A 25,977-nucleotide genomic window follows, 5' to 3' on the forward strand; every position below is an offset into this window, starting at 1 on the left:
AAGTCCCCTCTGTATCCTGCTGATGTTTTCTGTTATGGATTTAGGGTCTCTTGTCTTGCACAAGATCTCCCACTACCACCTTTGAGGTTATAAAAATGAACTTAATGTTTTTTCTTATGTCTGTAAGTCTTATTTTTTATCCTTAGATTTTGTTTTATCTGGAAGTTATTTTTGAACATAGGATTCTAAGGGTCTTTGTTTTCTTCCGAATGGATAGCCAATTACATCAGCATCGTTTGTTATATCAAAGAAACAACTATTTTCCCACTGGAATCCCAGCTTTGTCACATATTAAGTTCTTACATATACATGGCTGTTTTTTACTCCTTATTTTATTTATTTTCCTTTTGATTATTCCTATGCCAATATCATTTGCTTTTGATTGCAGTATGTCTGTTGTCTGTAGTCAGTGTTGAGATACACAGACATACAGATGCACGGACACACAGACACATACACACACACACACATATATATTTAGAGTTATCAGTATTTGTGTAGTTGGCTTTTAAGGTCTGGCACTGTGTAATATCTTCTCTTACTAAAATTTTCCAAAAATTTTTGTCAGTTTTTACACATTTATTCTTTCATATTAATTTTAAAATCACTTTGCTTAGTTAAAAAAAGTTGGTTGGAATTATATTCAATTTACATTTTAATTTGCAAAGGAATGACATTTTAATGATATTAAGGAAGATGGTATATCAGATTTTCTGACCTTCAAAATTGGTGAATCTCTAATGATAGAATTCCAGACTTTCTGTGGCCAAATGAGGATTAAGGTGTTTACTTAGTTGTATAGGAGGAGGGCAGGAAACTGCACCCATTCCATGTAACCAAATAGCCAATCTCTCTGGGTCTTCCTGCTCTGAAAACCAAAGGGATCCCTCTTAAATGGAGGGAAAACTACCATCAACTTCGAATGACCTTTGCCTGTATAGAGTTGTTATAGATAACACAAATTCACAATCATAACAGCTATCATTTATTGAGGGCCTGCTATGTGCCAGGCATCTCACTAAGTGCTTTATGGATATGATCTCATTTAACCTTTGCAATACCTCTGTGAGAGTGGGTATTAACACTCATATTTAATAGAAGGGAACACTGAGACTTAAGAGGTTAAATGACCACTAGAAAGTGTCCAAGCTTTGATGGAAATCAAATCCAAAGCCCTTCACCGTTCCACCCTGTAAGTCTGCCATTCCCAACCAGCAATCCTTCCAATTCTGGATGATTCCCAAACTCTTCTAGGTTTACCTATCGGTGTACTCTCTCTTTCACTCTATGGCAGATGTAGACTTGCCAGTATGTTTAATCATGTCACAGCATTAACTTGTGTTTTTCCCTTCCTGAGCCCATGCCAGCAAAAGAAGGTTGAAGGGGCAGAGCAATGCCAGCCCTGGATGTGCCCATTGCCTTCATTTGTCCACAGGGCATGCCCATCTTGGAAACATCACTCATTGAAAACTGAGATTCTGTAATTGCTCTTCCACACTGAGGGTCTCAGCTTAGGGTCTGGGACACTGAAGCCCTGCCACCCTGTGAGGGCATGTATGTTTATTTCAGGGTTTTCATGGGGAGCTCTGATGGTCTTAGAGCTTTAGGAACATCCTCCCCTAACCTCATGGACAAGGCTGACACCACCATTTTATCATCTTATAGCTTTTTTTTTTTTTTTTAACTTTTTGGGTTTATTTATTTATTTATGGCTGTGTTGGGTCTTCGTTTCTGTGCGAGGGCTTTCTCTAGTTGCGGCAAGCGGGGGCCACTCCTCATCGCGATGCGCGGGCCTTTCAATATCGCGGCCTCTCTTGTTGCGGAGCACAGGCTCCAGACGCGAAGGCTCAGTAATTGTGGCTCACGGGCCTAGTTGCTCCGCGGCATGTGGGATCTTCCCAGATCAGGGCTCGAACCCGTGTCCCCTGCATCGGCAGGCAGATTCTCAACCACTGCGCCACCAGGGAAGCCCTTATAGCATTTTTACAGCTGTGTTTTAGTTGCCCCAGACTAGGTGGAGTGCCATGATGTGTTTTTCTACCGGCTCCATTGAATCAGGGGAACTACCTATTTGTGGAGGGCTCCTTATGTCAAAATATCTAATGCACAGAAGGTTGTTAGAAAGAAGCCTATTTCTGCTCTGCTGTCCTGTTCTTATTCCCCGGCTACAACAACCTTAGTCCAAACACAAATAAACAAATAGCTGTGTTTGGTGATCCCTTGCCTCTTTAAAAAAATACTAATTTAAAAAAAGAAGAAGAAACAAAAAAAGAAAAACATTCACCTATATCACTGGGTTTTATATTTCTCCATGTTTTCTTCCAGATCCTATCCACATGCTTATTTATGTACGTAACTGAATTTGTAGCTTAACGACTGGCATTTTTCTCTTTTCATTCCACATCACCTAACACTTCCTGCTGTCTTAGCACTTACTGTTCTTTAAGCTTCATGCCACTCCAGCAAGCGGACGCAGAGTCCCTCTGTCCCTGGACTGGACACTCAGGCTGCTTCCAATTTAAGCTATTATAATTAATGTTGCATCAAACCGTTTTGTGTGCATAGCGGTTAATTTTATTTGCATTAGCTCCTGGGGGAGATACTACCCAGCCAGGAAAATGAGTAATTTTCTCCTGTTTCTCGTCTGTATTCTGCACTGCTCCGTCACCCACCCCACTCCCATCCCTCCCCTTGCCCTGATTCACCCGCAGCTGAGTCCCTCACTTTGACCCACCTGGTCCTTCTCGGGCTAATTCTGTCTCCTTCTGGCTTCCCTTAAATAGCTCCCATTTTCTTCTGACAGCAAGCTGGTTGCGGGGAAGGCAGCGGGAACCCAAACAGGTGTGAATATCCCGATTTCCCCTCCCCTCTCAGGGGCAGCTGCATTTTAAGAGAGGAATTAGTTAACTCGAAGGGCAAACGCTACAAATTTAATTCGAGATTATGCAACTCGGTGAAAAGAATGGCTTTAAAAAAAGATAATTTGGTACTATATGTTAAGAAACCCAGTAAAAATCCTTTTTTTTTTTAAAGTTTTCTTTCCGAATGGCTTTGCTGCTGGGCTAATTTTAGGCAGAAGGGCTTTAATTATGTGGGTCCACCCACTCGGGCTGCGTGACCTCACAGTAAACTGACGCGAACACGGAGCTTCCGGACCGAGGGGGAGCGCGCGCCCTCTTGGTCACCGCGGGGAAACCACCTGGCCCGGGTACCTGGAACCTGGCGCCGCCGGGCAGGATGGGTCGTCTCCCCGGCCTCTGGCGCCCCCTGACGTCTGCGGCGGGAGTCGCAGGCTTTGGAGAGGCCTGGGAACCCACAGGGTCCCCGGCTCCCTCCCGTCACTCCGCCCTCTGTAAATATTCAGGTAGTATCTGCATTCTGTTTTGCGAGGTGGGACGCACCAACTGAGAATCCGAGATCCACAGGAGTCCCCGCGGGTCTCACACCCCCCCGCAGCGGGTGGACGGGCAGTCTGAACTAGATCTGTCTGATTCAAGGTCCTAGCTGTTCTTGATGGTGGGGACTGAGGAGGGGAGCTTCAGGGAGGGGTCTGAACTGAGCGAGAGCTGGGGGTGCCTAGGATGAGGTGAGCCGGGAAGGCAGTTTGGGGGCCGAGGTTAAGGGCCCTGGGAAAGGACCCTGATACATTCCTCCGTTAGGTGGGTCTCTTAGGGGATGCTTGGTCCCTTGTTTGCCATTATCTCTACTGCTGCCTCTGAGTGGATTAAGGATTTGCTTTTAATAATTTTCCCTCAGTAAATGGTGGTATAAGAAAGCTAGTCTTGGGACTTCCCTGGTGGTCCAGTGGCTAAGACTCCGCGCTCCCGATGGAGAGGGCCGGGGTTTGATCCCTGGTCGGGGAACTAGATCCCACAGGCCACAACCAAGTTTGCATGCCGGCAACTAGCATGCCGCAACTGAGACCCCGTACAGCCAAATAAATAAATAAATATTAAAAACAAAACAAAAAAACCCACTACCTACTGGCAAATGGCAGCTATTGGTATTAAAAAAAAAAAAAAAGCTAGTCTTCGGATATGTTCAGCATGGTTTTCTGTGTTTCTCTAGGTGCTCACTTGCCCCAGTCCCTTCTCTCTCCTTTTTGGCTTGTATTACAAAGAAACCCGGTTGTGGAAAGGCTTGGCTACCAGTCATGCACATTTAGCATGACTCTGAGTCAACGTGAGACTTCGAAGGTGGTATTATATTTGTGGCCAGCTCTCTTTTTGTGGAATAAAGGCTTAGCTTCCTGGTAAAGGCGTACGTGGAAAACAAAGGTGACAGTTTTGATCGGTGGGGAGGGATATTCCTGTCCCTCTGGAGAGCTCAAGAGATAAAGCTTGGCTTAGCAACCCTGACCTGGTTCGGGTCTCCTCGGAAGTGATGCTCACTTTCTCTGTCCCCCAGGTGCCTGCTTGCTGGGTCAGCGGGGAGGACGGGAGGGCAGCTTGTGAGAGTGGCCCACGGGTAGCAGCCTCTCCCTTCCCAGGCTGCTTCAGTCCTATGGGTCTGGGCCTGGATACCTGAGTCCTGTCCTTGAACCTGGGGCCTTTTAGGTTTAGGGACTGTCCGATTGGGGGTGGCAGTAGGAAATGCCTCTGATTTGCCCCACGCTCACCCCATGCCTGGCTGCCCCTCACTAAGATAGCAGGAGACGTGGGGCACACCCAGCCACCACCGCCAGTGTCAGAGAGGAAATATCATGGGCTGTGGCGCTAGAGGGGAGAGATGCATCCTGGGTAGCTTCTCCTGGCAACTCTGGGCCAAACAGAGATTGGAATTCACCCGCCATGCCCAGTGACCATGCACCTGTGCAGTCTAGATTGTAGAAAGGGCAGCGCTATTTACTGGGGCAAGCAAGCCATCCAAGGGGGCACATAAAGAAAGAAGCAGGGGGGACAAGCCTGCCACTGGGGAATTCCAGTAATAGTCCTCTCTACCGGGTGTCCTCCTCTTCCCACCCTCAGGGACACCAGCTGAAGTCCCAGGCATACTCGATGCTTCTCGCCTCAGGGCCTTTGCACAGGCTGCTCCCTCTGCCTGGAGTACCCTCCCCTCTCTTTCTCTGACCGTCCCCTCCCCCAATCACGTCTACTATTGGCTTTGTGATTGGGTCAGTGTCCCTTGTCGTGCCTGTCCTGTCTCAGCATCCTTGCCTCCTGCCTGGTCCTTGTTTGATTACTTGTCTATTGCCCCCACTGGACTCCTTGAACATGAAAACTCACTCACTATGTCATCCCCATGCCCAGCAATGACAGGCATACAGTAGGTGCCCAACAGGTTTTGTAGGACAAACCACTCTACACAGCGGTATGTTAACTAACAGTGCTGAGTGAAAGACCCTGGCTTAAGGTCTTCAGGAATTCTGGGAGATCAGGTTAGGCTTGTGAGTTGAGGGTGGCCGGTTGGTTTTGGTAACCTCCTTTCTGTGGCCTTTCCTTTTCTTGTGTCTGCTCCTTCTGGCCCCTCCATCCCCTCAGCCCTCATTCTCCACCCCGCACATAACCCTGCTGCCACCAGGGGTCTCTCCTATCACCCAGTCACTTGTGGCAATTGCATTTTACCAGCAAAGCACAGGAAGACGGTAATGCTTAAGTGAAGGGAACATTCCTAAGAAGTTAGCATTGAAGGGCTTCAGAGAGAGAGGCTTTCATTGAAACCGAGGGTAGGCAAACTGCAGCCAAATCCAGGCTTCAGACTGTTTTATATGGCCTGTGAGCTAAGAATGGTCTCTACATTTCTGTGCCTGTAAACGAACAAGGCAGTGTGTGTGTTTGTGTGTGTTTGGGGTGGGGGGCGGCTATCACGAGGCCCCAGCTAATTCATGGCTTCTCTTTGGCTCCTCCCCTACACAGTGCCACCCTCCAAGCCAGACTGCAGCATCGAGGGAGAGACTGTGATTGGGAACAACATCCAGCTGACCTGCCAATCAAAGGAGGGCTCCCCAGCCCCTCAGTACAGCTGGAGAAGTTACGATGTCCTGCACCAGGAGCGTCAAGTCGCACCAGGTAACAGGGTCAGCGAGGAAGGCCAGCCCCCCGCCCCCCCCCCCAAAGGCTGCCCCTTTCCCTCCACCCTGCATGTGGCACTGCAATATCTTGGACCATCTCACTAAGCAGCCTTTTCTCTTAATAGCACCTACCTCATAGGTTGTTTTGAGAAATAATAACGTAGTAAATGTTAACTTGTTTTCTTTATTCCCCGTAACTGAATTCTCCTGAGTAAGCAAGTATCAATAACCAGTCGGTGCAAAAGCATTGGGTGGGATTTTAGTTTTGATTATGATTATGTCCTAAAGTATACATTTAAGGCCTCAAGTCTAATTCTATGGCTCCACTTAAGGGTGGGGAATTTCCTATTCCCATCCCCTACCCAGGCAGGTCCATCTCAGACTCCCCTGGGGATCCCCATCCCCCAAACTCACCCCCATTTTATGGTCCCACCCAACTACAGGACCAGGTCTGCTGTAAGGGTCCCACATTATTAGGGAAGGAAATGGTAGGTTCTGCTATGGTTGTCAGGAGACCGGTTTTGTACAGGGCAGCTTGGTATTTGACCTTTTGGTCAGGAAACAAACTGAAAAAAAAAAAAAAGAAAGGGAAAAAAAAAGAGCTGTATAAACATCCCACTGTCATTACCTTGGAGCCAACTGATGTGGGAAAACCCCGGTGGAATCCCTGGGCCCCTGTGCGCACTGGCTGCCTGGCCAGCTGCACTCACCGCTCCTGAAGATCAAGAAAGACAAGGCCTGGAAGGTCGCATTGGATTAACTTCTGGGAGGACTTTCTGTCCAGCGTGGGTGGAAAGGAAGTGGGAGGTGGAGCTGTGGATGTAGACAACGGTTCTGAGGAGATGGGACAGGAGAGCGAGCCTTGCCGGGTGAATGCACAGACAGGGGCTCCGGTCAAACCAGGGTGAACTTCACCACTCTACTGTTCATTTGTTTGGGGGCAAAACAAGAACTTCTTAAAAGTAAAAAAGGCATTAGTAGAACCCACTCTATTCAATGTAAAATAGAAGATGTATTGTGGATTTCAACAAGCTTCTGGTTTTGTTTACATATTTCTGGTTGGCAAGTTTTATTGAATGTGTCAAAACCACGTGGCAGCTCTCCTCTGGCCTGTGAACAGCCCAGGGACTCCAGCAATGGTCGCAGAAGGTCAGCCATGGACACTGGTCGGTCTGACCTTCCAGCAAAGTGGGTACAGGTGGGCCCAAAGCTGAGGATTACAAGGTGGTAAATGCTGCAATAGTTTGTATCCAGTGGTGCTGGAACCCAGAGTGTGCATAAAGGGGTCAAAGAAGGTTTCTTCAAGGTGGGGGCACTTGAGCTGGCAGGAGATCATGTTGGTTAGGAGCACGGCATGGGCTTGAATCCTGGCTCTGCCACTTGTTAGCTGTGTGACCTTGGCAAGTTACTTAGCCTCTCTGTGCCTTCATTTGTACATCTATAAAAAGGGCATGAAACTAGTATTTACTTCATAGGGATGTTGTGAAGATTAAATAAAAGTACGTATAAAGTACTGAGACCAGGGCCTGGTAGAATTATTAGCTGTTATCTGGGCTGGGTCCTCAAGGATGAGTAGGCCAAGCTTGGAGAACAGCACAGGAACCACACATGCAGGAAGGATGGGAGGTACCGCCATAAGAAAAGCGGCGATGAGAGATCGCGCAGGGCCTGTGCATCAGGCTAGGGAGGCTGGCCTCTGCCCTGTAGGAAACAGCACCCCACTCACAGCTCTCCTGCCTCCATCAGGAAAGACTCCTCTGCTTGTTAGAAACCAAAGCTTAGTTTTTCAGTGATCCAGAAGAGGAGAAACCTGAGGGCATGAAAGGAGGTTAAAGGAAGATTCACTCAGTTACTTTGGAAAAGATTTATCTTGCCTGTAGATAAGATTTACTCAGAGTTAGAATTGGGACCTGGGAGTGACCCAGAAAAGCATGGTTAATGGTAATAACAACACAAGCTTGCATCTGAATGGTGCTGTGAGGTGGGAGTGGTTCTCAAAGCCTTTGGCTCCGCCCTGCCTCACGGGGCCCTAGAGAGTCTATTGTGTCTTCTTCTTCTGTGGGTCAGTCCAAAACCCTTTCTGACCTTTAAAACATTTTAAAAGTCTACAGTGGGCAATTTGAGGAGCAGAGTTCCTCAACCCTCCTACATCTAAAGACAGAATTCTCAACATTAGAGATTGCTTCCTTTGACTTGGATCAGTGGAGGCAAGCCAGCAGGAAAAAGAACAGGGAATCTGGAATCAGCAAACAAGGATTTGAGTCCTGAATTCTCCACTCCGTAGCTTAAGTCACTCACAACCTCTCTGACCCTTAATATCTTCATGTGAAAAGCTGGGACTATCATTATACTGCCTTCCCAAAAGGCTACGAAAAGAGTAAGAGGAGATCACATATGTGATAGCTCTGAACTGTCCTCGTCAGCTGAGATTCATGTACTGAAGGAGTAGTAATCTGGATATCAAGGAAGGAGGGAGGGGGGCTGGAGCACTTTAGGGGAGGATGTTGTCAAGGGTGGGCATGGGCCCTGCTCCCAGCAGCCAGGGAAGATCTTGAAGGCAGCCCGAGCTTGTTGACAAAACATGGGATCAGGGGGTGGGGTGGGGGGCAGGAAAGTTAAATCTTGTCAATTCGACATCAGTGTCTCTGGCAGACCAGGGCTTCTCTGGAGGTAAACCTCTCCCCAGCTGGAGCAGAAGGAATGTGGGAGCCCTATTGTCCTGTGCATTTCCCTTCTTGACCACAAGGTGTCGCCACTGCAGCGGAAACATTCATTATAGCCAGATTTCAGGAACTATTGGGTCCTTTCCAAAAAAGAAAAGGGGCTTGAGAGCTTCAGATCAGAATCAAAGCAGGTCTTGTGGCAATGTGTGTGCACTGGTTAATCCAAAAGTAGCTTCTAATGTCCATTGTTTGTTTTGAGAAACCGGGGCAGGATAGTGCTGACTCTGGCCTAGGATGCCACATGTTCCCACACCCTAAACAAGGCCAGGAGCTCCAAGCTGGGCTCTGATAATTGGGAAGGTCCTGGAGGAGTCTGAGGTCTTCTGCCTTCTATCTGTCTGCAATGTGCTGTGTACATTTAACACATAGACTGAGTTTCACGTGCTAAAACAGTGGGACTCTGATAAGAGCTATACACCCCTGAAACATGCCAGGGTCATAGATCATTTCCCAGCATGCTCTTGTGTTCCTTTAAGTTGCCTCTTAAAAATATAAAAATCCAATTGGTTTAGAAAATGAGACCATTAATATCGAAACCCCCTGTTGGAGATGCCCAGTGCTCATTAGCACATCAGAAGCTCTAACTCAATGATTTCTAAACTTGCTTTGGTCGTAGACCCCTTTCTCAGTAACATATATTAACATCACATGTAAGCAGTATTCCAGAAAATGCACCAAGGTATGGAATTGCAGGATAGAAGGGGTAGCATTTTATAGAAAATGAGTAGCCAGAGAATAGCATGCTGGGTTTCAAGGGAAGAATCTGAAGAAAGTGTATGTGAAAAAGATTGGAAGGAAATAACCTCAAATCAAAGTGCTGTTATTTACAGCTGGTGATATTACAGATGATTTTTATTTTATTCTCTGCGCTTCATAGAGGCTTTCCCTGACCCTTCAAGTGAGATTAAGATCAAATTGCACTTCCATTTTGAACTCTATAAAATACCCTGTAATCACCATTGTTTCATGTCTGTCTTCTCTTATATACTGGAAACGCCAAGAGGACAGGGACCGTCATCATCTTGTTTTGAGCTGATGTGATGAGCATATAAACATTGGACTGAATTGAAGTAATAGTTTTATGTCATAAATTCTTGTATAATATGTATATATTTTTGTAATGAGTGTAATGTAATACATGTATAAATTCTTGTAATGAGCATCCAGTACTTTTATAATTTTTTTCTTTCCTTTTTAAAAATTTTTATTTTATATTAGAGTATAGTTGATTTACAATGTTGTGTTAGTTTCAGGTGTACAGCAAAGTGATTCAGTTTTACATGTATATATAGCTATTCTTTTTTCAGATTCTTTTCCCATTTAGGTTATTATAGAATATTGAGTAGAGTTCCCTGTGCTATACAGTATGTCCTTGTTGATTATCTACTTTATATACAGTAGTGTGTATATGTCAATCCCAAACTCCCAATTTATCCCTCCCCCTGCCACCTTTCCCCTTTGGTAACCATAAGTGTTTCTAAGTCTGTGAGTCTGTTTCTGTTTTGTAAATAAGTTCATTTGTATCATTTTTTTAGATTCCACTTATAAGTGATATCACATACTATTTGTCTTTACCTGACTTACTTCACCTAGTATGATAATCTCTAGGTTCATCCATGTTACTACGAATGGCATTATTTCATTCTTTTTTATGGCTGAGTAATATTCCATTGTATATATGTACTACATCTGTTGATGGACATTTAGGTTGCTTCCATGTCTTGGCTGTTGTAAATAGTGCTGCAATGGACACTGGGGTGCATGTATCTTTTCAAAGTATGGTTTTCTTCAGATACATGCCCAGGAGTGGGATTGCTGGATCATATGGTAGCTCTATTTTCAGTTTTTTAAGGAACCTCCATGCTGTTCTCCCTAGTAGCTGTACCAATTTACATTCCCACAAACAGTGTAGGAGGGTTCCCTTTTCTCCACACCCTCTCCAGTATTCATTGTTTGTTGACTTTTTGATGCCAGCCATTCTGACTGGAGTGAGGTGATACCTCATTGTAGCTATGATTTGCATTTCTTTGATAATTAGTGACATGGAGCATCTTTTCATGTGCTTTTTGGACATCTGTATGTCTTCTTTGGAGAAATGTCTATTTAGATCTTCTGCCAATTTTTTTGATTGGGTTGTTTGTTTTTTTACATAGAGCTGCATGAGCTGTTTGTATATTTTGGAGATTAATCCCATGTCAGTTGCTTCTTTTGCAAATATTTTCTCCCACTCTGTGGGTTGTCTCTTCATTTTGTTTATGGTTCCCTTTGCTGTGCAAAATCTTTTAAGTTTAATTAGGTCCCATTTATTTATTTTTGGTTTTATTTTCATTACTGTAGGAGGTGGATCCAAAACGATATTTCTGTGATTTATGTCAAACACAGTTCTGCCTATATTTTCCTCTAAGAGTTTTATAGTGTCCAGTCTTACATTGAGGTCTTTAATCCATTCTGAGTTTATTTTTGTGTATGGTGTTAGAGAATGTTATGATTTCATTCTTTTACATGTGGCTGTCCAGTTTTCCCAGAACCACTTATTGAAGAGATTGTCTTTTCTCCATTGTATATTCTTGCCTCCTTTCTCATAGATTAATTGACCATAGATGAGTTTATTTCTGGGCTTTGTGTCCTCTTCCATCGATCTAAAAGTCTGTCTTTGTGCCAGTACCATACTGTTTTGATTACTGTAGCTTTGTAGTCTAAAGTCAGGGAGCCTGATTCCTCCAGCTCTGTTTTTCATTCTGAGGATTGCTTTGGCTATTTGGGGTCTTTTGTGTTTTCATACAAACTTTAAGATTTTTTGTTCTAGATCTGCAAAAAATGCTATTGGTAATTTGATAGGCTTTGCATTGAATCTGTAGATTGCCTTGGGGAGTATAGTTATTTTGACAATATTGATTCTTCCAATCCAGGAACATGGTATATCTTTCCATCTGTTTGTGTCATCTTCAATTTTTTCATCAGTGTCTTATAGTTTTCATAATGCAGGTCTTTTGCCTCCTTAGGTAGGTTTATTCCTAGGTATTTTGTTCTTTTTGATGTAACGGTAAATGGGACTGTTCCTTAATTTCTTTTTTGGATCTTTCATTGTTAGTGTATAGGAATGCAAGAGATTTCTCTGTGTTAATTTTGTACCCTGCAACTTTACCAAATTCATTGATGAGCTCTAGTAATTTTCTGGTAGCATCTTTAGGATTTTCCATGTATAGTATCATGTCATCTGCAAACAGTGACAGTTTTACTTCTTCTTTTCCAATTTGGATTCCTTTTCTTCTCTGATTACCATGGCTTCCAAAACTATGTTGAATAAAAGTGGCAAGAGCAGACATCCTTGTCTTGTTCTTGATCTTAGAGGAAATGATTTCAGTTTTTCACTGTCGAGTATGATGTTAGCTGTGGGTTTATTATATATGGTCTTTATTATGTTGAGGTATGTTTCCTCTATGCCCACTTTCTGGAGAGTTTTTATCATAAATCGGTGTTGAATTTTGTCAAAAGCTTTTTCTGCATCTATTGGGATGATCATATAGTTTTTATTTTTCAATTTGTCAATGTGGAGTATCACACTGACTGATTTGTGGATACTGAAAAATCCTTGCATCCCTGGGATAAATTCCACTTGATCATGGTGTATGATCCTTTTAATGTATTATTGGATTTGGCTTGCTAGTATTTTCTTGAGGATTTTTGCATCTATGATCATCAGTGATATTGGCCTGTAATTTTCTTTTTCTGTGGTATCTTTGACTGGTTTTGGTATCAGGGTGATGGTGGCCTCATAGAATGAGTTTGGGAATATTCCTTCCTCTGCCATTTTTTGGAAGAGTTTCAGAAGGATAGGTGTTAACTCTTCTCTAAATGTTTGATAGAATTCACCTGTGAAGCCCTCTGGTACTGGAATTTTGTTTGTTGAGAGTGTTTTAATCATAGTTTCAATTTCAGTCTTGTGATTGGTCTGTTTATATTTTCTATTTCTTCCTGGTTCAGTCTCGGGAGGTTGTGCTTTTCTAAGAATCTGTCCATTTCTTCCAGGTTGTCCATTTTATTGGCATATAGCTGCTTGTAGTAATCTCTCATGATCCTTTGTATTTCTGCAGTGTCAGTTGTTACTTCTCCTTTTTCATTTCTGATTTTATTGATTTGAGCCCTCTCCCTTTTTTTTCTTGATGAGTCTGGCTAAAGGTTTATCAATTTTGTTTATCTTTTCAAAGAACCAGCTTTTAGTTTCACTTTAGTTTCACTTTTCTATTGTTTTCTTCATCTGTATTTCATTTATTCCTGCTCTGATCTTTATGATTTCTTTCCTTCTACTAAGTTTAGGTTTTTTTCATTCTTCTTTCTCTAGTTGTTTTAGGTGTAAGGTTAGGTGGTTTATTTGAGATTTTTCTTGTTTCCTGAGGTAAGATTGTGTTGCTATAAACTTCTCTCTTAGAACTGCTTTTGCTGTGTCCCATAGGTTTTGAATCATCATGTTTTCATTTTCACTTGTCTCTAAGTATTTTTGATTTCCTCAGTGATCCATTGGCTGTTTAGTAGCATATTGTTTAGCCTCCATGTGTTTCTGTTTTTTACGGTTTTTTTCTTGTAGTTGATTTCTAATCTCATACTGTTGTGGTCAGAAAAGATGCTTGATATGATTTCAATTTTCTTAAATTTACCGAGGCTGTCTTTGTGGCCCAGCATGTGATCTATCCTGGAGAATGTTCCATGTGCACTTGAGAAGAATGTGTATTCTGTTGCTTTTGGATCAATGCTCTATAAATATCAATTAAGCCTATCTGGTCTAATGTGACATTTGAAGCCTGGGTTTCGTCATTGATTTTCTGTCTGGATGATCTGTCCATTGATGTAAGTGTGATGTTAAAGTCCCCTATTATTATTGTGTTACTGTTGATTTCTCCTTTTACAGCTGTTAACATTTGCCTTATGTATTGAGGTGCTCCTATGTTGGGTGGATATATATTTACAATTATTATAGCTTCTTCTTGGATTGATCCCTTGATCATTATGTAGTGTCCTTCTTTGTTGCTTGTAACAGTCTTTATTTTAAAGTCTATGTTGTCTGATATGAGTATTGCTACTCCAGCTCTCTTTTGATTTCCATTTGCATGGAATATCTTTTTCCATCCCCTCACTTTCAGTCTGTATGTGTCTCTAGATATGAAGTGTGTCTCTTGTAGACAGCATATATACGAGTCTTGTTTTTGTATCCATTCAGCCAGTCTATGTCTTTTGCTTGGAGCATTTAATCCATTTATGTTTAAGGTATTTATCAATATGTATGTTCTCATTGCCATTTTGTTAATTGTTTTGTATTTGTTTTTGTAGGCCTTTTTTTCCCCCTTAGTCTTTTGTTCACTTCTCTTGTGATTTGATAACTCACTTTAGTGTTCTGTTTGGATTCCTATTTCTTTTTTTTGTGTGTATCTATTGTAGATTTTCAGTTTGCGGTTATCAGGAGGTTTTTTTAAAATGATTTTTTTTTTTTTTGATGTGGACCATTTCTAAAGCCTTCATTGAATATGTCACAACACTGCATCTAGTCTATGCCTTGGCCCTTTGGCCGCGAGGCATGTCGGATCCCAGTTCTCCCACCAGGGACTGAACCCACACCCCCCACATTGGAAGGCAAAGTCCCAACCACTGGACCACCAGGGAAGTCCCTATCATGAGGTTCTGATATAGCAGACTATACATATACAAGATTGTTTTAAGTTGCTGGTCTTTTGATTTCAAATGCATTTCCAATATCCTGCATTAGTACTCTTCTCTTCTCATGATTAGTGGTTTTGATATCATATTTGTGTATGGATGATTTCCTACCTTTAATGTATGTTTACCTTTACTGGTGAGTTTTTCCATTTGTAATTTTCTTGTTTCTATTTATGGTCTTTTCTTTTCTGCCCAGAGAAGTTCCTTTAGCTTTGTTGTAAACCTGGTTTGGTGATGCTGAATTCTCTTAGCTTTTGCTTGTCTGTAAGGCTTTTGATTTCTCCGTCGAATCTGAACAAGAGCCTTGCTGGGTAGAGTATTCTTGTTTGTAGGTTTTCCCCTTTCATCACTTTAAATATATTATGCCACTCCCTTCTGGCCTGCGGAGTTTTGGCTGAAAAATCAGCTGAAAACCTTATGGGGATTCCCTTGTATGTTACCTGTTGCTCTTCCCTTGTTGCTTTTAATATTTTCTCTTTGTCTTTAATTTTTGTCAGTTTGATTAATATGTGTCTTGACCTGTTCCTTCTTGGGTTTTGTCAGTCACTGTTAGACTGAGGAACAAGTCCTGAGAGCGGGTGAGGGGATTAAGAAGAGACGGGGTCAGGAGGGTGGTGTACAAGCACACACACACTTTATTTCCCATCAGAACTCTTTTTATAGATTGCAGTAGGCAATACATGTTTTTGTTAAAATCACAAGACAGAATCATCAGACAGTATTTCCTTAATGTTGAAGTTATAGTACAAAACATTCTGCGAACCAGAATATAAACATGCGTGAGAACAGACTGTGATTACCAAAATATGCCAAGGACAAACTATAGTTAGAGAAACCACAAGCAACCTCACGGTCCAAGACTCATATCTTCTCTAATAACTCTTTCGGGTCCTGTCAGGAATTAAGCAGGACTTTGCCATGCTTTAAGCTGCAAGGACTGTGTCAGCTTGCAGCTGGTTCCCGACAGGGTTTATCCTGTATGGGACTCTCTGCACTTCCTGGACTTGGTTGACTGTTTCCTTTCCCATTTTAGGGTAGTTTTCAGCTATTATCTCTTCAAATAGTTTTTATGGCCCTTTCTCTCTCTCTTCTCCTTCTGGGACCCCTCTAATGCAAATGTTGGTGTTTCTAATGTTGTCCCAGAGGTCTCTTAAACTGTCCTCATTTCTTTTCATTCTTTTTTCTTTATTCTGTTCCATGGCAGAGATTTCCACCATTCTGTCTTCCAGCTCACTTATCCATTCTTCTGCCTTAATTATTCTGTTATTAATTCCTTCTAGTGTATTTTTCATTTCAGTTATTGCATTATTCATGTCTGTTTGTTTGTTCTGTATATCTTCTAGCTCTTTGTTAATCATTTCTTGTATCTTCTTGGTCTGTACCTCCATTCTTTTTCTGAGATCTTGGATTGTCTTTACTCTCATTACTCTCAATTCTTCTTCAGGTAGACCTCCTATTTCTACTTTACTTAGTTGTTCTTCTGGGGTTTTATCTTGCTACTTCATCTGAAACATATTCCTTTGCCATTTCCATTCCCTAGGCTGCGTGGTTGTAGTTCCTTTTGCTTCCAGTGTCTGCCCCCTGGTGGGTGAGGATGTTCTAGAGGTTTGTGCAGGCTTCCTGGTGGGAGGGACTGGTTCCTGCCCACTGGTGAGTGGAACTGTGTCTTGTCCCTCTGGTGAGCAAGGCTGTGTCAAAGGGTGTGTTTAGAGGTTGCTGTGGGCTCAGGAAGATTTTAGGAAGCCTGTGTGCTGATGGGTGGGGCTGTGTGCCTGCCCTGTTGGTTGTTTGGTCTGAGGCGTCCCAGCACTGGAGCCTACATGCTGTTGGGTGGGGCTGGGTCTTGGTGACAAAATGGCGACCTCCAGGAGAGCTCATACCAATGAGTACTCCCCAGTACCTCTGCCACCAGTGCTTGTCCCCACAGTGAGCCATTTCCACCCCCTACTTTCCCAGGAGACACCCCCCCACCCCCCATCAAGACCAGCAGGTATGTCTGGTCCAGGCTCCTATGAAATCACTGCTTTTTCCCTGGGTCCCAGTTCACACGAGACCTGTGCACACCCTCCAAAAGTGGCATTTCTATTTTCCCCAGTCCTATGGAGTTCCTGCAATCAAACCCCACTGGCCTTCAAAGCCAAGTGCTCTGGGGCCTCCTCCTCCTGATGCCAGACCCCCAGGCTGGGAAGCATGATGTGGGGCTCAGAACTCACTCCTGTGGGAGAACCTCATCTTGTTGTGGCTTCTTCTTTGTCTATGGTTGTAGAATATCTTTTTTGGTAAGTTCCAGTCTTTTTTGTTGATGGTTATTCAGCAGTTAGTTGTGATTTTGGTGTTTTTGTGAGAGAAGTTGAGCTCACACAGAAGTCCTTCTACTCTCCCATCTTGTCTCCAACCAGAAGCCCAATTTCTTTCATACCATAGCTGTGGATATGTGGATAAGCACACCTTTGGGTGTGTCTTCTCAGACCAGTTCCCATAAAATGTGAGTCTGTACTTGGCAGTTCCACAGGCTCAGCAGTGTAAGATAGGTTTGTTGGTCGCCCCATCAAATATGGAATTTTGTTCACAAAGTTTCTTGGTTAGGGAGCCCTCATCCTGAAAATAAATGATGTGTTTCTGTACGATGCTAGCCTTTAAAACCACACAGCCTGTTCCTGCAGGTGGTGCTGCAGGACACCTGGATCCACGTCCTCCTCTGTGGTGTGCTTTTGGCGACCACAACAGGGCACTTACTCATAAACTGTGTTTCTTCTTCATCTATGATCTGGAAGGTTCTGGAATGCTCTTCTCCTTATCACCCTCTCTGTTCTTTTTTCTATAATTTTCTTAACGTAAGTTGTCAACTTCTCCAGGGAGTTCTAGACCTAAAATGGAATTTTTGTTACTGTTTTGTCATTTCTTAATTTTGTGACCTTGGGCAAGTCACCTGACTTCTCTAAGCCTCCAGTTACCGCTATGATATTGGAGATAGAAATATTTGTTCCATCTACCATACAAGATTGTTGGAAGAATCAGAGGACATTGTAGTTGAGGAAGCACATCCAGACAAGAAAAATCCACACCGAGATACAATCTTGCAACAGAGTGGAATTGGGCAGGGAAAGGATTGGACACCAGGCGAACTGGCAAGAGGTTAAGCTGGAGTGATTTCCAGGGCCAGATCTGTAATGTCACATCCATATTAAGAAGCCTGGACTTGTTATTGAAGATGATGGGCTGCCTCTGAAATGTCTGAACAGGGCAGTGGCTGGATCCTATTTTCAGTTTAGAACATCTCCTCTGGATGAAGTGTAACCACCTGGTGATAGTGGGGTAGGCAGGCGCTGCAGCAAATTAGAGGACAAAGGTCTCTAACTCTTCTCTCCAAATAGCAGTTATGACAGAGCATCTTTGAGGACAGGACATAAAAATTTGTCTAAGCATAAAGCTCTCCATTTCAAGGTGAAGAAATCCATAGGATCATAGATTTAGCAGGAAGGTTTCTCATGAGGACATCTGGACCATTGCCTTGAATTCAGGAGAATCAGGTGCTTTCCCTCCCACTTCCAGATGAGGCAGCTATGGCTCACAGAAGTTAAATGGCTTACTTAAGTGGTGGAAGAGGAAGAGGAAGAGTCTAGACTGACAGCCTGCCTCCTCCCTGCCTCACCACACACACACACACACACACACACACACCCATACAAATACCACATACACTCACACACACCACTCATGGCAGAGAAATCCAGAGGTCAGAGTTCTTGAAGTTCTAAAGCCTTCTTTCACATGAGTCCAAGCTAAGGAATTCTGTTTCTGAAGATTATAAAAGTGGTTATAATTATATGGTCTAATTAGAAGGCATTTCCACGCAATGTATAATGTATATTATGTTTCCTGAAGACTTACTATACATCAGGCATTTGGTTGTGGGTTTGTATTTGTTAGTACTTCATTTTATGTTCACAACTACTCTGTGAGGCAGGCACTGTTATTATTTTATTTATAAATAAAGAAACAGGTTCAATGAAGCTAAGTTCCTTGCCCAAAGTCACAAAGTTAATAAGTGGCAGAACCAGGCTTCAAACCCAGGGTGCCTGCCTGAATTCTAAGCACTTCAGAATTGTGCAGCCTGCCTGGTTTAATCTTCCTGCAGCCCTAGAGGTAGATATTTTCTCCATATTACAGATGAGGCTTGGACACGTTCAGTGGCGGTGCTTGTATCTGCCTAGGATTTCCCTAGCCGTTTCGCTCTACTCTGGTGGCCCGTCTCCTCAGCCTGACTCTTCTTCCTTCCCAGTCACAGGACAGATCTTCTCTCTGAAGAACATCTCCACAGAAATGTCGGGTTACTACATCTGCACCTCCAGCAATGATGTAGGGACGGAGTCCTGCAACATCACTGTGGCTGTCAGACCTCGTAAGAGCAGTCTGGGGAGGAAGGGAGGACGAATGCCAGAGGTGACTGGCTGGTGGTCCAGAGTCAGCTGACAGGGACCAACATGGAGGTGAACTGGGCAGCCTCTTTGGGGTCTCCCATTGGCAGGGTGGCTGAGGTGACGGCCAGATGATCCTGCCCCAGGCTCCCCTCATCTGGAGGCCAGTCCAGTTCCCTAGGTTCTTTGGAAATAGTGCCTAAGACTGGTTTCTGGAGACCTGCTTAGTCCTGCCTGCCCTTAGGGTCGCTCAGGGGGCAAGGGGGAAGTGCCCAGACTGGGCTGCCACAGAGTCAGGACCCCATCCTTTTGGGTGGGATACCCTGATGATCTTGGGGATGAACTAGAGTAGGAGCTGGCATGACTGACACCCGAGGACTTTTTTGGAGCCTGTTGGCTCCAAATCTGTTGGCCATCTGTCCTTGTCAACGCTTCCATCCTGAAGAGTATCCCCCTTGTCTGCTCACGTTCCCACGAGGCTGTGACTTTCAGGGAAGCTACCAGCAGCAGGCAGCGCGGCCACCCGGACTGGGAGGAGGAGTGGGGCCGCTCAGAGCCCGGGAGGGACCACCTCCCGCCTCCCAGACGCCTGCTGCTGTGCTTCGTCATCCCCGGCGTTCTCACCACCCGGAGCCTCGGCTCGTGCTGGGGGCTCGCGCTGGGGACCGGGGTTGGGGCTCAGGACGTGCGGCTCTGTTTCTCGCAGCCTCCATGAATGTGGCCCTGTACGCGGGCATCGCGGGGGGCGTGGCCGCGGCGCTCATCATCATCGGCATCGTAGTCTACTGCTGCTGCTGCCGGGAGACCGGCAAGGCTGAGGATGCGGAGGTCACGCGGCCGTGAGTGTCGGGGGTGCGCAGCCTGTTGGCAAGGGTCTCGGCACATTGGGAAGATGCACCCCAGCTCCTCACAGCCTCTTCCACTCATAACACCCCAGGGGGCAGCTGGGAACAGTAAAAAATAATTTTATCAGCCCCATTTTATAGCTGAGGAAAGAGTAAGTGATTCACCCAAATCCTGAAGTGGCACTGCAGTCCGGAACTCGACTGCAAGGCCCGTAGTTCTCCAGTCTCTGATCTCAGGGTGGGGCTTCCGGTGGGTGCCCAGGGCCGGGGTCAGGGGGTGCGGAGGCTCCGTAACGGGCCGCTCCCTGCTCCCCTCGCAGAGCCAGCCTGTTCCCATAAGGCCCTCAGCTCAAGTCCGTGCCTCCCTGCTTCCGCTCTGAGCCCAGTGTCCCTTTGCCGCTGGACGGGCGGTGATGGGGGATCTGATGGCTGTCGCATGGGGCGCACTAGGCCCAGCTCCGTCAGGTCTGAGTGAGTGAGGGCAAACCCTTCCCCTCTGTCCTCACCGCCTGCAGGAATCGGGCAGGCTACCAGGAGTCGCCAGAGCAGCTGACAAAGCTTTCCAGAAGACAGGAAGAAGAGGGCGAGGATGACTACAGGAATGAAGACCAGAGGGACCCCAGCCGAGAGCCCCTTGACCAGGCTGGCCGATGACCAGGGCCTGCTGCAGGATGGGGTCAGGGGGAGCATTAGGGGCTCATGCCCCTGCCTCCACGCCTCCCCTCTCCTTTCCAAGCCCCACTTTCCTGACCCTCCGTCCCAGTCATTGATGGGATGCTTCTTCCCCCACGTTGGCTGCTGGAGGACTTGGCTTGGCCTGGACAAGGTCTCACCTGTGACTGGGCTTGTCAAGGGCCCTCACCTTCGAAGCTGCCCTCGCACTGCTGCGCCCGGCCCAGGGCCCCACCCTCACCCTGGACCAGGCGGCAGCCTCCACCTCCCCAAGGTGCTCCTGCTGCATGGGGGCGACACCAGCCTCGGGAGAGCCGGAGTGGCCCTCTCCACCTGTGTGCCTAGCACCCAGGGCAACGACTCCTGGCAGAGGTTTTGTGCACAATACATTTTTGTTGAATGAATGAAAGAATAAATGAGTATGTAAAGGAGTCCCTGCACTCATGCAACTTTGGTGCTTTGGACCCACGTTGGCCTGGCCTCAAGCTCCCTTTCCAGCCGCATCTCCCGCAGCTTTCCTGAACTTTCCAGATGCTCCCTGCAAGGGCCACCCCAGCTCCCACTGCACACTCCCTCATGGGGCTTTGCTTTCTCTGTTTGGCTGGGAATGCCTACGCAGCTCCCATCTCTGCCTGTCAAACCCTACCTGTGCCTCCAGGCCCATCTCAGATCCCAGTGAATTCTACAACCCCATCCTAATCTCCCACACAGATGGAGACAATCTTGTTACTCTGTCCCACGCCCATCACGGGCCACATGGCACAGTTGTCTGAGCATGTCTCTCCCCCTGTGTTACAGTGTGAGCTCCAGGGGGCAGGACATGGGCCTCACTCCCTCTGCTTTCCCCAGAGCCCTCGCAGCCGGCAGCCCTCCTAGCGGGTTCTCAATCCAGCTTAACTGGGGAAACTGCTTTGGTAGGTTGGGCCTTCCGCTCTCTGGTCTCCCTGATGGGATTTTGGACACAAAAGATGACTCCCACCCAAACCGACTTGCTAGTTTCATGATTTAAGTGGGAGATAATTTAAATGAACACATACCCATGTGAGCACACACACAGGAGCTACTTTGCAGCTGGTCCTGGGTTCTCAGATCATAGTGATTCCTCTCAAGTCCAGAGTAACTGACGTGTCCACCTCTGTTTCCTGATACCTAACCCCTGCCCTGACCTTGCCCGTTCCTGACTTGGCTGGGCTGCCGGCTCTGCTTTGCTGGCTGGGCTGTCCTGCTGCCCCTTCCACAGCCTCTCCTCTGTTGGTCGATTATTTCTTCTGCTCCTAAGAGCTCAGGCAGTGTCCTGGCTGCTTGGGTCTTGTGACCCAGTGGCCGGTCTCACCCAAATGCAATGTACTAGTAAGTAAACACTGTCATTTTTTCCTGGATGATTAGAAAAGCAATTCTGTAAATCTGTTGTCCATCTGTGATTTTTAAAAATACATTTTTTATATATTTTGTTAAATTCTTTGCTTCATAAAGAATGCCGTCAGTAATAATAAAATTGTCAGTGGAGATTCTTATTTCTTTTTTAAGGTGGGTTTTATTCATACCAAGGTAGAGCTTATGTCTCGTGCGCTTATGTCGACCAACCGTGGGCCTCTTGGGCTTCCTAGGAGAGGTGAGGTGAGGTGACAGAGTCGAGCGAGAGGAATAGAGGGTCAGATCCTGTGGGTCCCATCGACTGTGGCCACTGTAGGGTCAGGCAGTGTCGCTAGTGGTTGCTGGGGACGGGACAGAGCCTGTCTGTTTGTGGAAGAACATGCCGAGTGCCTGCAGTGTCAGGAAGAGCATGCGGGCCTGGGAGTCAGTGCATATGCTTCAAGGAAGATGGTGGGGAGTCCCCTGCCAGTTATGCCCCAAATAGCGCCCCTCCTGAGAGAGGGGAGGAAGCAGCACCACCTCCACCCCGCTCCAGCTGTCAGGGACCTGGTGACTCTCCCCCAAGCAGCTTGGCCCACAGTCGGCGCTCAGCTCTGCCACCCTCTCCTGCCATATGTTCAAGGTCTTCTCCTCCATGTTCTTCCCGCGGTGCCCTATGCTCCCCCCATCCCAGCATCTGTCCCACGGTACTGTCATAACCACAGTCTGTGTTTGCCTAAGCCTGTGAGATTCATGAGAATAGGAACTGAATCTTACTCATGGCCTGGCACGTGTTGACACAAAACTTGATACCTGTTTTTTGAGTGAATAAAGTTTTGTGTCACTGTATCCTGCCCAAGGCCATCTCCTAGTCCTCTAGATACTTTGGGTGCCTTCCAGCCCTCCTGGTGCAAGGTTCTACACACATATTCTTGAGGTAGCTGTGGAAGGGAGGCACCCACCTCCCCCCATCCTGGCCTGGCTCACCTCTCTGCCTCTGGAAGGGCTCTGAAGTTTCACCCACCTTAGCTCCAGGCTTAGGCAAGAAAACGAGGGAAATCGGGACCAGCTGCATTCACTCAGCTACAAATATTTTGTGAGCACCTACTATGTGCCAAGCACAGTGCTGGCTGCTGGGGATATAAAGGTCACTATGACATCACTACTCAGGAGGAGCTACATTCCAATGGAGGTGACAGATAGGGACATGATCATGTGAAATGGAGAAGATGCCACAAGAATGCAGTGGCAGGGGGCTGGAGTAACTCAGCCGGAGGGGTTCAGGAAAGCTTCAAAGAGGAGGTGATGTGTGGGCTGCCTCTTGAAGGAAAACGAGGAGTTTCACAAATGGAATGGGGGTGGTACTGACCCTTCTGCCCTCCATTTCAGGTCTCTCTTACTTGGGTCTCAAATCACATTATCAGTTGGTGACACTACACTCTCCTGCTGAATTTATTTCAATCCAGAAGCTCAATGAGAATCAGATTATTACAGGTTCTCTTACAGTCAACATTAGCCCAACAGTACAGCCTCCTTCCCAATTCAGGGTTTCCAGCTGACAGTTCAAAGACTTAATGGTGTTTGAGAAGAGAGTCCAAGGCTACCATTGGCTGAGGGAAGATTGTTTGCTAGACACTTGTTAAGCACTTGAGACAGTTTTTCATGCAATCCTCACTTGTACTTTCAAATATTAAGGCATATGGCAAGGTCAGGCATGCATATCATTACCAAAAGAAGGACTCTGGCTGCCCACAGAGGTCCCTGCCAGGCAATATGTACCGTGGTAAATTAGCCACAGTTCAGGGTCTTGTTCTTAAGTTGCTTTTGTGCACGCTGACAGGGCATTGGCTTTCAAAGGCAGAGTCACATTAACCAACCTCACAGAGCCTGATGTACAATACTAATAGCAAGCACTTAGATAGCAGGTGCTCTGAGCCAGCCACTGTTTCAAGCATTTTCCATATAACATCTCATAATCCTCACCACAACTCTATAAGTCCTATTATCGTGCCCATATTACAGATGAGGAAGCTGAGGTACAGTGAATTTTAGCATTTGGGATAAACACTGAGTGTCAATTTGCTATTTACAGTTGTCAGGTAGAATGGACTTCTGTCCAACTGACCCAGGCATTCTCACCCTGTGGGCACCATGTCCTCAGTTGCTTACTGGGCATGGAATCATAACAAGGGAAGTTGGTTGTCTTCAAGGAGCCCTCATCCTCTGTAGCAGTGTGTACAACCAATCATGTCATCTGTGGGGACTCTGAAACCTTCTCTGGCCTTGACCCTATTCCTGGAGGTTCTGGTTTAGGGCCCTGGGCATCTGCAGAGGTGATGCCTGGTCCCTACTGGAAAGTGCAGTTCCCAGGAAAGGCCTCTTCATGGGCACTTGGCTATTGGCTATTGAGTTTGCTCACTGAGATTACCTCTCCTGTCGCCAGTTTCCAGAGAAGCTTGTCTACTGTCTCTATTTTATGGATGAGGAAACTGAGGCTCAGGGAGATAATGTCATCCGAGTTAACATAGCAAGTCAGTATCAGGGTAAGGATTAGATTCAGTTCTGTCTGATTCTGAAGACCACACTCTTCCCATTGACCATATTTCCTCTTGACCCCATGTGTATGTACAGGATGACTGAATGGGGAAAAAGTGGGAGTGGAGACAGAGTTAGGGGGTTTTGTTAGTTTGTTTTAAATTTGGCAGTTACCTACTATAATACAGGTATTTCAGATACAACGTTATATGTGCATTTCTAAAAAACCTTGCATTCTGCAAAATCACAAGCTAAAAATAATAGGGCTTAAAAGAAAATTAGTATTAGAAGCAGACCAATAAAGCTTTGTAACCTGATCACTTTTATTTTGTTTATTTTTTAAAAATAATTATTTAATTAATTAATTTTACTTATTTGGCTGTGCTGGGTCTTAGTTGCAGCATGAGGGATCTTTGTTGCTGCATGCGGGATCTTTAGTAGCGGCTTGTGGGATCTTTAGATGCAGCATGCAAACTCTTAGTTGTGGCATGTGGGATCTAGTTCCCTAACCAGGGATCAAACCTGGGCCCCCCGCATTGGGAGCGCAGAATCTTAGCAACTGGACCACCCAGGAAGTCCCCTGATCACTTTTAAACATTAACAATCCTAGTGAAAATACAAGTGGTGTTAAGTCCACGCTGTTAGTACCAAGTTTCATAGTTATCAACCTCAAACCCTCAAGCCCCGTGGGTATTCATTTCTGTAGAGACCTGCTCATCAAAATTTAAAAATGATCCAGGCAGCCTCACCATAGAGTTGCTGGGGGGGTTTCTCTTTTAAAAATTTGATTTTTATCACATGTGTTGGTTTTAGGCTATGTGCATATCTTTGTACCTGAGTTTTCTTGTTACTACAGTTGAACCTTGAACAACATGGGTTTGAATTGCACAGGTCCACTTGTATGCAGTTTTTTTTCAATAAGTGTATTGGAAAATTTTTTGGAGATCTGCAACAATTTGAAAAACTCGCAGACAAACCGCATAGCCTAGAAATATGAAAAAAAATTAAGAAAAAGATAGGTATATCATGAATGCATAAAGTATATGTAAAAATTAAGAAAAAGATAGGTATATCATGAATGCATAAAGTATATGCAAAACTTATGCTCACAAACACAAACCATACATGGTGCCATACCCAGTAGAGGGAAATTTAAACAAGTGTAAAGATACAGTATTAAATCATAATGGCATAAAATTAACTATGGTACATACTGTACTAACGTATATAATCTCATAGCCACCTCCTGTTGCTATTGTGATGAGCAAGTGTCCACCACGCTGTGTGATGCTGATCAGCTAATCAGCATGTGAGCAGTTTATCTCTCCAGGAAATTGCGTGTCACAGTAAAAAATGATCTCAAGGTTCTTGTGTATTTTCCATCGTGTTTAGTGCAATACCATAGACCTTGAATAACACCACGGGACCCATACGAAGTGTCACTAGTGATGCTGGAAGTGGTCCCAAGAAGCAGAGAAAAGTCATGACATTACAAGAAAATGTTAAATGGCTTGATAGGTACCATAGATTGAGGTCTGCAGCTGCGGTTGCCCACCATTTCAAGATAATAAATCCAGCATAAGGACCATTGTAAAAAAAGAAAAGGAAATTCGTGAAGTCATTGCTGCAGCTACTCCAGCAGTCTCGAAAACCTTGCACTTTTTGCAAAACACCTTTTAATCTAGTATTGAAAGTGCAGCGTTTGTGTGTGT

At 45.2% G+C, this 25,977-nt stretch overlaps 1 protein-coding gene across 1 annotated transcript in view; it reads left to right on the forward strand.

Annotated features, from left to right (window-relative positions):
* GPA33 (glycoprotein A33) overlaps positions 1 to 25,368 on the forward strand; it is a 50,431-nt gene extending 25,063 nt beyond the window's left edge. Inside the window, exons 4-7 of the mRNA XM_082438716.1 lie at positions 5,856 to 6,008; positions 18,725 to 18,844; positions 19,567 to 19,699; positions 20,221 to 25,368. Of these exons, the coding sequence (XP_082294842.1) occupies positions 5,856 to 6,008; positions 18,725 to 18,844; positions 19,567 to 19,699; positions 20,221 to 20,359 (545 nt within the window). The 3' untranslated portion in view covers positions 20,360 to 25,368. The remainder of the gene's footprint in view (positions 1 to 5,855; positions 6,009 to 18,724; positions 18,845 to 19,566; positions 19,700 to 20,220) is intronic.
* The last annotated feature ends 609 nt before the right edge of the window (positions 25,369 to 25,977 follow it).

This window comes from Balaenoptera physalus (genome assembly GCF_965194825.1).
Source record: "Balaenoptera physalus genome assembly, chromosome: 1".
Taxonomy (NCBI): domain Eukaryota; kingdom Metazoa; phylum Chordata; class Mammalia; order Artiodactyla; family Balaenopteridae; genus Balaenoptera; species Balaenoptera physalus.